The 12,031-nt window shown below is 56.5% G+C and overlaps 1 protein-coding gene across 1 annotated transcript; it reads left to right on the plus strand.

Annotated features, from left to right (window-relative positions):
- Nucleotides 1-2,602: 2,602 nt before the first annotated feature.
- SLC32A1 (solute carrier family 32 member 1) lies at nt 2,603-9,561 on the plus strand. Its single transcript, XM_030009867.2, has 3 exons — nt 2,603-2,707; nt 5,798-6,582; nt 7,404-9,561. Exons 2-3 carry the CDS (start codon nt 6,205-6,207, stop codon nt 8,589-8,591), a joined length of 1,566 nt encoding a protein of 521 aa, XP_029865727.1. The 5' UTR covers nt 2,603-2,707; nt 5,798-6,204; the 3' UTR covers nt 8,592-9,561.
- Nucleotides 9,562-12,031: the final 2,470 nt, after the last annotated feature.

Below are 12,031 nucleotides of genomic sequence, written 5' to 3' on the forward strand. Positions count from 1 at the left end.
CAAAAAATAACATTATGCTGGAGGAAAACAGCCAGTCTAGGACTGGGGAGCACAATAATCTAATTTTGAAAAACAGCACTTAGACTCTAAAACTGTAGCAGAAGAGCTTTTGATTTGAAAGCTGACATTAAAAAGCCTGGCATCTATGAAGTATACACTTTCCTTTCCTAGTCCATAATCATTTCCTATGAAATACAAGAGCATGTACATATATGAATATCTAATTTGACAGTGATGAAGCTTTATATATTAAGTCAATGAAAATGCTGTTAAGCTCGTGGGAACAATACTACTTGTGTACTGACCTTGGAATTTGGCATCTCAAGTAACCAATGGCTATCACTTAATTTTTATGTCAACAATAAAGACAAACTATGACTTAAATTTAATTCCAACTTATTGGAATTATCTTTGAGAACATATCATGGTCCAATTGCAAATGAATTTTTAGTTTATATATGATAATGCTTTATCAGGGCTCTTCCCTTCTGGGAAATGAAAAAGACAGAAATTCATGTACAAAGTGTCTCCCAAATTGCAGATCAGAAGTTGTCTATTTTGCAAATAGTGAGGTTAAATGAAGAAGCCTTTATTTAGTTTTTACGTATTCTCCAGGCAAATTTTCTTATCGTAAGACATGCTGATGTAAAATAATGATATTCCCAGGCTTTATATGCCCGGTCTTTATTTTATGTCTCTCTAATTTAGGCAGCCATTTTGTGTTCAGTAAAAAAATTAAATAAGGAGGGGACATCCCTTGAAGACTTTCGCCTGGAGACTTTGCTTTTGGATTTTACTCTCTTATGGTTATCTTACTGCAAAGTGTCTGTCTACAACTGTCTTTGTCTTGAACACCATGCTGCGCATGAATCCAGCCTCAATATCCAGCACACAAACTGAATAGCAGCTTGTGTGATTCTATATCCACCGTCTCCACTTTATACTCTAAATGCTGACGGCAAGCTCTAAACATGGGCAAGAAGGAGAAGGTGTAATCCAAGGCAGGCGTGTTTGCTGCACTATGCTGGGGCTGCTTTCTCGGGCTGTTTCCAGAGCGCTGTGCTGCAGACCGCAGCCCTTCCTCCCCTCCAAAACCCGTTCGCCCTGCACGACGTACTGACACTGATGCTTTTTCCTTCCCTACCCTCCCGAAATTCCCAGAGCTATTAACTAGGTCACGGGAGCTGGTCCCAATCCAGTAGTTTATCTAATTGCCTTTTTATAGTATATTGTGCAACTCTTTATTATCCTGTCAGAGTTCCTCTGTATGGTGCCGGAGGGGGGGAACAGGGAGGCAGAGCTGGGATGAAGCTCACTGCTGCACAGTCACTCATGGTCGAGAGCCGAGGGTGAGCTTGTGCATCTCTGATGCTGCGGGGATGGTAACGGCCTGGGCAATAAACCTAGGAGGTGCTTTTAGCAACAGCTGGGGGCAAGGTGGACCGCTTCTGACTCCTGTGATCACATCTCTAGGTACATACATACACGGCCGGGAGGGATGGCTGCTTCTCCAAGGAGCGAGCGTCTGGGCTGAACTGCGTTAGGTCTGCTCTGGGCAGGCTGGGTCTTGGGCAGACGTGGCTGGGGAAGCTTCTTGGCTGGTCAGGCAGAAGGTGCCCCCCCGGCCTTCTCATCTCTGCAGCTGGCAGCTCTGCTGACGATGCCCGGCAGCAGGTTTTAGGGGTGTGGGGAAATATTGTGGCATAAGCAAGGAGGCTGTGCAGGAATCAGGGGGTTACACACCTGCATTCGGACGCCCATGCTTTTTGTCAGTATTACAGAGGAGGATGAAGACGGGCATGCAGGAATTGCCTTAAGTGCCCTTCTTCACCGGGACCCATTTTGGACACGATTTGCAGCACAATGGCTTTGAGGCAGTTCACAGCCCACTGAAGCCCATGAGAATCAAATCCTTTGGGATTTGGGAGCCTGACTATGCAGTGAACTAGGAGCGGTGCTCGTCCTGCTCCCAAATAATCACACCTTCATGCACCTGCCACTGTGTTGTGCCATCCAGCAGCCTGGAGAGGGTCTGTCGGTGAGGGCTGTAGAACGACAACTCACTCAGGGTTGACCTTTCCTGCTTTTCTGACATGATTTGGGAGCACGAATAGCTTTTTTTCCCTCAGTTTATTAATCAGAAGACTCAGCCACAAGCCCCCCAATCCCCGAGCCTGCTCTGTGGAGATAAGGCAGAGTCGCTCCTCCGGCTGGATCTGCCGGTGCCTGGGGAGGATGGGGGAGGTCTGGGCGAGCTGTTCCCCGCAGGAACAGGGCTGCACACCCCCAGCCCTGCCAGGGTTGCCCGGCGGGGGACGAGACCCTCAGCCCACCCCGGGGAGCGGGTGCAGAGAAAGCAGTCAGTGCCAGAAACCCCCAGCGTCAGCCCCAGGCAGAGGGGAGGGCTACGGCTCGTTTGCAGGTTCTCTCTTTCCTTTTAGCTTCATCTGAGATGATTTGCAGCTCAAACACCCCCCTGGGACCCGCTAACCTTTGGATAAGGTTTGGCTCCGTTATCCTGCTTGGGCTAATTAAGAATTAGGGGGACCCCAGGAGTGACGCGGCTGCCTCCATCCATCCATCCATCCATCCATCCATCCACCCCTCCCTCCCACCATCCGCCCCTCCAGCCTCCCCCCTTGCTCGCTCCGCTCCGGCTCCCCGGCGGAGCGGCACGCTGCAGGCGGCGATGGGGAGAGAAGCAGAGGTAAATGCCCCGACCCTCCTCTCCATTTCTCGGGCTTCGCTTTCCTCTCTTCCTCTGCCTCTTTCCTCTATTCCGCCCCCCCCCCCCTTTTTTTTTCTGTGTGCTTTATCCCTGGTTTTAGCCGCCGGTACAAATTCAGGGGGTCTTTTTTTTTCCAGCCGCTGCTGCAGAAAGTCTTTTTCTCCCTCCTCTGGAACGGGGCAGGAGCGAGCCGCCGTCCCGGGGGCTGAGGCATCCCCGGGGAGGTGTTTCTAGCCAGGCAGCAAGGCAGGGTGCTGCCGGGGGGACTCCGGGGTGCGCCCCACCAGCGGCGGGGGCAGGCGGTGGGTGCGGGCTCAGCTTCCCGGCGTTAGAACCGGGCGTGGGATTAGCGAGTGGGCGTAGGGGCACCCCCCGGCACCCTCCACTCCCCAGCTCCTGTATCCCTCGGCCCCCCTGCGGCCCCTGAACTCCTCAGCATCCCCCAGGCATCCCCTGCATCTCCTGCACCCCCCACCCCCCCCAGTTTGCTATTCGCCTCGGTGTCCGCCAAGGCTGGGCAGGCAGCCGGGGCTTTGCCGGGGGTGTTAGGGTGAGGGGGTCCCTCGGGCAAGGAGGGGACACTGCCGCATCCAGCAGCGGGAAGAAAGATCCCCCGCCCCCAGGGCATCCCCGCACGGAGAAACGGTCCGGGTCGGCAGGCGGGGACGGAGGGTCCCGCAGCCCACGCAGGGAGCCCCTGCCTCGGGGAACGCCTCTCCGCACCGGCCCGGCGAAGCTGGACTTATTTTCAAGCTCCCTGTGGGTTTTTTTTGTTTGGCTGGTTTGTTTGGGTTTGGGTTGGAGGGTTGGTTTTTTTTTTTGTTTGGATGGGTTTGGGTTTTTTTTTAATTTGGTTTGGGGTTTTTTGTTTTTATTATTTTTTTCCTACGAGGTGTCTCCCGAGCCCAGCACGTCCCTAATACGCTGGATGCTCAAGGAGCAGCCGAAAGCCCGTCTCTTCCACCCTTGGCGTGATGCCGGTGGTTGGGACCCCCTTCCCCTCCCCGGCACCGAGGGGTGGTGGTGGGCGGGGGCGGTGGGGGATGCGGCGCGGTGCCCCGGCGGGGCCTCACCGGGACTGCCCGGGGGCTGCGGCAGTGCCCCGCCGGCTCCCAGCCGGGGCAGAGCCGAGGTTTGGGGGTGCCGGGGCAGGGGGGGAGATGTGCTAGATGGGCTTAGGAAGTATTCACGCACCAGACAGTGGTTTGGGTGAATTTTCGTTCCTTCCTCCGTGATGCCCCCTGCAGCCGCCAGAACCAGGTCTCCTTCATGTCTTCTCTCACAATGAACTTGTCTTAGGATAAATTAAAAAAAAAAAAAAAAAAAAAAAAAAAAAAGAAGAAGAAGAAATCGTTGAATTTACCCCCCGAGGTGTTCATTGTAGCAGTCCTTTTCCAGGACGGTGAAGAGGCGAAACGGCGACTGCGGCAGCCGAGGGCAGCAGTGACGGCCCGAGCCCCTCGCGTCCTCCTCCCCTTGATTTTAATTGTCCCCGGTGAAACCCCAGCCCGCCGCGGCCCTGGGGGCGGGCAGGGCCCTGCTAAACCCGGGGCGAAAGCCTGCCCCGCTTGGCTTTCTCGACCTATTTGTGCGCTGACATGTAATAATTTCTCCGCAAAGCCAAGGATGCGCCTCGCTTAGCCGCCTTCCCCCTCCTCGCAGAGGAGCGGTTGCTATAAAAAAGCCTCATTTTTGGGGGGCAGTCTGCTGCAAAAGCCCCCCCGCGCCGGGAGCCGAGAGACCCCCCCCTTAGGGGTAAGGTCCTCACCGGGGCCTTTTTTTTTTTTTTTTTTTTTTTTTGACACATTTCAGCCGCTTTGCACCCAATTTCCTTTTGGATTCTGGCAGAAAGGGGGGGAAAAAAAGGGTGTTTAAGTTTTTTTTTCCTTGGAGCCGGGTGGGGGGTTCTCTCCCCACCTCTGCTCGGTGCCGCATCCCACCTGCAACTGCAGCCCCAGCGCTTCCTCCCCGCTCCCTCAACAACGATATTACGAAATAATTTAGAGCTGGCTTTTCCGCCCGTCTATAGTAAAAAAATATTATTTTTTTACCTTCCAAAGCAGCAAACGAAACACAGATTTCCCCCTGGCCCTTTCAAGGAACATCTATTTTTGTATAAAATAACGATGCAAACGATCCCCCCGCAGCAGAGGGGGACGTGCTCTCACACACACCGCCCCAAAATGCCAGCGCTCCCCCTGCCACCCTGGACTTGTCTTTGCCACAGCACAGGACAGGAATTTCTCGTTGCCGTTGTTTGCTCAACTCGGAAATATTTTAAATAAAGAAAAAATCATAAGGCTTTTTAATTACAAATAAGTATAAGCATTTGGAAGCAAACCGAAAATACCGGTTTGGGTTTTTTTTTTAAGCAAAGGAGACTCTCTACATTAGATCGTGGGGACCAAGAGGAGAAATCCGCAGCCGATATCCTCGGGGGCTGCCGGTGTCCCGCAGATGCCGGTGCGGTTCCGCGGGGCAGAGGCGCTGCCGCCCGGCTGCGAGCCCCGGGCGGGAACGGGAACCCGTTTCCCTCCGTTTTCGGAGCACGCAGATGACAGGAGTCGTTACAGACAGCTAAACCCTCGTTCCCTGGGCGCAGATTTCCACACAGCGCTGTGCTCCGCAGCTATGGCAGGACACGCTGCCCAAGCTGCCCCCGCCGCTGTCCCCAGCCTCCATAGGGGCCGCACGTTTTTGGGGGAAGAAAAACGAAAAAGGAGGGCGTACGAGGAGGAAAATTCCGTTAAGAACCGGTCGAGAACCGTTTGTCCGCCTCTTCAACGGGGCTCTTTTGTTCCACCGTGGGGAAGGGGCTGGCGGCCGGGGGCCCCGCGGCGCGGCTGTGGGGCAGGGTGTGGGGCAGAGCGGGCAGCGCAGGGGCTGCGGAGCCGGGGGGGGGGAGGACGGGGCGAGGGGGGGGTCCGCGCTGCGGCGCTGCTGCTGGCGGGGCCCGGCGGGCGTGGGTGGGGCGGGGAGGGGGGGGTGAAGGCTGGGCTTGGCCGGGGAGGCTGGTACCTCCCCCAGAAATGCAGCAATTCTCTCCCCTCTCCCTCTTCTCTCCGCGAGGTGGGCGCACTGCGATGGAGACGCGGCGCGCTCTGCCAGGGGCTTGCTCTGCCCGTCTGGTGACAGCCGCCGGCTGCTGACAGCCCCCCCCCCGCCATCCCCGCCCGGCTCGCCCCCCGATCCCGCCGCGGGGGCCGGCGGAGCGGCGCGGAGTGGAGCGGGCGGCGGGACGTGCGGGCCTGCACCTCCCCGCAGCGGTGTCATGCCCCTGGGCACCCCGGCCGGGAGCCGCTCGCACTGCGCCGGGACGCGGAGGTAGCGGCTCGGAGCAGCCCCCCCCGTAGCTGCCGCCCCCCACCCCCTCGCCGGGCGCCGAGGTCCCCCCCGCCGCCCCGCCGCTCCCCCGCCCCGTCGGGTCTCTCCGTCGCCGAGGGTCTCCGAGCAGCGGAGCCGGCCAGCCGGCCACCATGGCCACCCTCCTCCGCAGCAAGCTTTCCAACGTGGCCACCTCGGTGTCCAACAAGTCCCAGGCGAAGGTGAGCGGCATGTTCGCGAGGATGGGCTTCCAGGCGGCCACCGACGAGGAGGCGGTGGGCTTCGCCCACTGCGACGACCTGGACATGGAGCACCGGCAAGGGCTGCAGATGGACATCCTCAAGTCCGACGGCGGCGAGGAGGGGGGCGAGCCCCCCCTGGAAGGCGACATCCACTACCAGCGGGACGGCACCGGGCCCCTGCCGCCCTCCGCCTCCAAGGAGGCGGGCGTCTGTTCGGAGCTCTCCGGGCAGGGCAAGCCCAAGATCACGGCCTGGGAGGCGGGCTGGAACGTCACCAACGCCATCCAGGTACGACCGCCACCGCGCCGGCACACCGCCGGGCACCGGGGAGCGCTCCCCGGCCCCGGCCCCGCTCCCCGCCTCCCCGCTCCCCGCTCCCCGCTCCGCGCCCGGCCGGCAGCCCCGGGCTTGATCGCAAGCCCACTGCGGGGAAAAAAAGGAAAGAAAAAATAGAGGAAAGACAGCGGAAAAATGGGGGAGGGGGGAGATTAAAAAAGGAAAGGAAAAAAGCGCAAACCCGGATCTCTGCTTTGCCCCCCGCCCCCCGAATACGGCGCAGAGCCCGGGAGGGGCACCGGGCCCCAAGCCCCGTCCCGCTGCGCCTTCCCGCGGGGCCGGGCTGGCGGGGCTCCCCGTCGGGCTGCCCCGGCACATGGGCCGGGGGCGAGGGGGGACCCTGGGGGGGCCCGGGCCGGTGGTGGGGCTGCACCGGCGTGGGCCCGGGCCGGCTTCTCGGCTCTGGGGGTCTTGGTGCACTGGGAGGGGCTGGGGACAGAGAGGGTAGAGATCGGGGCAAAGCCCGAGCGGCAAAACCGTGCTCGCTTGTTCTGGGTGCTCTGGGGTGAGATTATGCGGGTGTGCGTGAGTGTGCGGGTGTGACCGCGCGGGTGTGATTGTGGGGGGTGGAACGTCAGAGAGAAAGGAGGGGTGCGTTATTGTGTGTGGCCGTGATTGCATGGCGTGACTGTGCGACCGATTGCGTGGGTGTGATGGTGTGCAAGTGAGACAGCGAGTGAGCATGTGACTGCGACTGTGTGACTGCGTGTGCCTGGGTACAGGTGCCTGCCTGGTGAGACGAGCAACACGGTTTCCATTTTGTCTCTTTCCAGGGAATGTTTGTTCTGGGCCTGCCCTATGCCATCCTTCACGGTGGATACCTAGGACTCTTTTTAATAATTTTCGCTGCAGTGGTTTGCTGCTACACTGGGAAAATCCTTATTGCCTGTCTTTATGAAGAGAATGAGGATGGGGAGATAGTCAGGGTGAGAGACTCCTACGTGGACATAGCAAACGCGTGCTGCGCGCCTCGCTTCCCCACCCTCGGAGGCAGAATTGTGAACGTGGCTCAGATCATTGAACTGGTCATGACCTGCATCCTCTATGTGGTGGTCAGTGGGAACCTGATGTACAACAGCTTCCCCAACCTGCCCGTCTCCCAGAAGTCATGGTCCATCATTGCCACGGCAGTGCTCCTGCCTTGTGCGTTCTTGAAGAACCTCAAGGCAGTCTCCAAGTTCAGCTTGCTCTGCACATTAGCCCACTTTGTGATCAACATCTTGGTGATCGCCTACTGCCTCTCCAGGGCACGTGACTGGGCCTGGGACAAAGTCAAGTTTTACATCGATGTAAAGAAGTTTCCTATCTCCATCGGCATCATTGTCTTCAGCTACACCTCTCAGATCTTTCTGCCTTCCTTGGAGGGGAACATGCAGAACCCCAAGGAGTTTCATTGCATGATGAACTGGACTCACATAGCAGCTTGCATCCTTAAGGGACTCTTTGCCTTGGTCGCCTATCTGACCTGGGCTGACGAGACCAAGGAAGTCATTACAGACAACTTGCCGTCCACCATTAGGGCAGTAGTCAACATTTTCTTGGTGGCCAAAGCCTTGCTCTCCTACCCCTTGCCGTTCTTTGCAGCTGTGGAAGTCCTGGAGCGATCCCTTTTCCAAGATGGAAACAGGGCATTCTTCCCCAACTGCTATGGGGGTGACGGGCGGCTCAAATCTTGGGGACTCACCCTCAGATGTGCCCTGGTAGTTTTCACCCTGCTCATGGCTATCTATGTCCCGCATTTTGCCCTCTTGATGGGTCTTACTGGGAGCCTCACAGGCGCAGGGCTCTGTTTCCTGCTCCCCAGTCTTTTCCACCTCAAACTCTTGTGGAGGAAGCTCTTGTGGCACCATGTCTTCTTTGATGTTGCCATTTTCGTTATAGGTGGTATCTGCAGCGTCTCTGGGTTCATCCACTCTTTAGAAGGCCTCATAGAGGCCTTCAGAACCAACGCTGAAGACTAAGGAGGGGCCAGAGTCGGCTGCAGTAAGAAAATTGCATCGAACATCCGCATAGCCAAATAATTCTGCATCCCTTTAATGGAAAGAGTCATTATTTTCGTTACGTGCATCCAACAAATTCTATGTCATAGAATCTGCAAATTAAAGGAAACAAGAAGAGATTAAAGCGTTTGCCCTGCTGTCTTTTTAAATAAGCTAAGAGTTAAATATATTTTTTTGTTATTTAGAATTTTTGGAAGGAAATTATCCAGTGCCCCACCCCTATCTCCTCACTTGTTGCCTGAAGCTTGGATCCCCGCGAATGACCTGTTGGGAAACAGTCGCAGTTTTCAATACTTCTTACAGATATGCAATTCAGTGTTTCAGGAGCTGAAACACAGGTGCCGATCCGATGAGATTGGGTTACTGCGCTCACAGACAGAAGCGAACCAGCCGTGGGTGCTGGGAGCAGGGACCTTCATTTTACACTGTGTGAGATGGATGTAGATGAGACCTAGATTGTACGACCAGCCCAACAAGTCCAAGCAGCGGCTGATGACCAGCGATGCCAGTTACCTGCAATGTTTACACCGTAGTCACATAGATGTCAGGACAGCTTAATTCTTCCATCCGAATTCACACCGAGGAACGGCGCTTCCCATCGATTACAACGTTTTGCCTCTGGTTGAAATCGCAGACCTGGAGTCCGCTTCTCGGTGACTTTTGTTTTGTTTTGTTTTAACAATTGTTATTTCTAAATTATGAAAAGTTAAAAAAAAAAATTGTTGGATTTGACGTTGTTCAGGATACAGGAACAAAAGTACGACACAATTCATTCTGTGCAATCTACCAGATCCGTGGAGCTGTTTCCAATGTATGTGTGGTGTCATTGTGGTAAATAAGATGAAAAATGTATATCAGAAAAAAAAAATCTATCTTTAACATATAATGTGGTACATAAATATATCAAACAATAAAGAGAAAACATAGCCGATGAGGCTGGCCTCGTTCGTGGGGGGGTCGGAGGAGCTGGGCAGGGGCAGAGGGAGGTTCATCCTCCCCGCGCCCACTTGCACTGGGGGGGTGGCAGGTGGGGCTACCGCACATCCTTGATGGTAACGGAGGGGTAGCGCTGGGTTGTCACCCAGAGTGGGATTAAGCTGTTTGCAAGAGGTAGGACACTTACATTTCGGGAAGGGGTCGTCCTACAGTTGGGGGGGGGTGGGTGCTTCCGCCCCCCCCCCCCCGCTTTGCTTTATTCCGTAGTGCTCAGAATCCAGAGATGGAGGGAGTTTGCATATGTACCCTGAGACTTTTGTTCTTATGAAGGAGGAGAAAAAAAAAAACCACCCTCACAAACAAACGAATGCAGTGGAGGGGGGGGAAATAAACGAAATAATGGGCTGGGGGTATCACCTGGCTTGAACCACTCACTGTGCCCCGGTCACGGGTGCGGAACGTGGGGCTGATCCCCGCGGCGGGGGCGGCCGCCCCCGCCGCGGGGATCAGCCCCACGTTCCGCACCCGTGACCGAAAACACCTCGATTTACACCGATTTAAAAGCCACAACAACTAATTCGTTGTCCGCCCGCTGCACAGAGGAGGATGAGGACTGGGGGGGGAACCCACGGGCAGCGCTCCTGCAGCCCCGGCACAGCAAAGGTCCCCAAATAATGTCGAGCCCCTCTAGGGACTGGGGTCCCCCGCCCCCCGCCCTCGCCCTGCCCCTACGGCAGCGGGCAGCTCCGCAATGCGGTACCGGGGCGGGCTGGGGGGGGGCACAAACCGGGAAAAGGGGCTTCGGGCAGGAGCGGGGGGGGGGGGGGGGATGTCCCTTCCCTGAGAAAACAATATTTCGGGCGGTTTCCTCCGAATAACCTGTGATGAACCGCCCCGTCGGCAGCCACCGGCAGCCAAATCTGCCCTCACCCCCTGCAGGTCCCCGTGTCCCCCCCCCTCCCGGTCCCCCCCGCCCCGCCGCAGCCCCGGGACCTCGGCGGCAGCGCAGCGCCCTCGCCCGACGGCGCGGCCCGGCCCGGCCCTGGAACCATCCCATCGAGCCGCCCGGGATGCGGGGAGACTGCTCCTCCTCCTTCATGAGTGCTTGCTGCTTTTTTTCTTCTGCCGTGAGCTCTCTGTTCCAGCTCTGTTTTCTCCCTAGGGTGCTGAGAAGGGACCTGCATGGGAGAAGATCCAGTTCATCTTCTCCCTGCCCTGCGCAGGGCTGAGATAACCCCTCAGTTCCTGGGAGTAAGTGCAGAACTGAGGAGCCCTTCGCAGGTTAACACCACACTCCTCTGCACATCTGTGGTTTGCATCTGCTTTGCACGCAAGGGTTTTAGGATCCTTTTCTCTCTGCATTCCCCATTTGGATCGCAGGAAGTGAACGGGTGCAGCCAGGACAGCTGCCATGCCGTGCCACAGTGGTAGCACAGCTCACTCGCCTCTTCTTGCGGGCAGCTGGCTGTGTGGGGATGGGGGATGATCACAGACTAACCTGTCCCCTGTCTTTGTGTTTTTCAGGGGCTAAAGGTTTTCTGGTTTGGGGCACATGATGATAGAAACCGTTTTATGAAGCTTTAACTTTGCAGAGGTTTTAAACCTAATTCAGCACTCCCCCCCCCCCCCCCCCCCCACTTGTGAACAGAAATGGCTCCTGCTTTGAGTGTATTTGGCGTCTAAGATGATTTGTGCCTTTTTTGCTACAGTGGGGGAAAGTCAGGGCAGCCGAAGGCTCCTTGTCTCTATTCCTCAGGGTGCAGAAAAGGGGAGCACAAGCAGAGAGTGCCCTCAGCCTCTCCAAGGGCACCCCAAATCCCCAAGTCCTGCCTAGGCACAGCCCCCCCAAGCCCCATGAGACACCGTCTGGCTGGAGGGACTCTGCGAGGCATTTCTGCCTCCCCTGTGATGCCTGGCAGCAGGCTGTGCGGGTCCCAGGGATGACAGGGCATCACAGCATCTGGCTCGCTGCAATTTTCAGCTGTGGTAAAGCCAGCGATTATCCAGAGGGCCCCAACGGGCTTTGTCTCACTGTCAGTTTTGCTCAAGCGCTTTCCTCCGTCTTTCTGCCGGGTGCCGACGCACGCTCACGGCTGACGTGCGATGAGCTTGCGAAATGAGCCCGCTCAGCAAGCCGGAGCGATAAGCCGAGGCTTTGTCCTCTAAACTTGTCCGTGGCTGGAACGAGTGCGGCTGTTGGTGCAACCCTTGTGACTTGGGCTTGAAATACAGGCAGCCCCCTCCAGCCTGCCGCAGCAGACATTTTGATGCTGTGCTGATGCTAGTGAAAGCGTACATGAACCAGTGTTGTGGGAGATGTGCAGTGTTTAAAGCAGGGGTGCAGTGGACTGAGCAAAATAAACCCCAAAATAGCAGCAGGTTTAACTTGGACAAAGCAGAAATCTTCTGAAAAGCCAGCACGATGGCAAAGTCTGATCTCTGTTCCAAACGGCTTTTGTCTGCAG

Source organism: Aquila chrysaetos, chromosome 3 (genome assembly GCF_900496995.4).
Source record: "Aquila chrysaetos chrysaetos chromosome 3, bAquChr1.4, whole genome shotgun sequence".
In the NCBI taxonomy this organism is placed as follows: domain Eukaryota; kingdom Metazoa; phylum Chordata; class Aves; order Accipitriformes; family Accipitridae; genus Aquila; species Aquila chrysaetos.

Coding starts and splice junctions, on each gene's coding strand:
- SLC32A1 (XM_030009867.2), top strand. CDS start 6,205: ATGGCCACCCTCCTCCGCAGCAAGCTTTCCAACGTGGCCACCTCGGTG. Junction 6,583..7,403: donor ACGTCACCAACGCCATCCAG/GTACGACCGCCA, acceptor GTCTCTTTCCAG/GGAATGTTTGTTCTGGGCCT.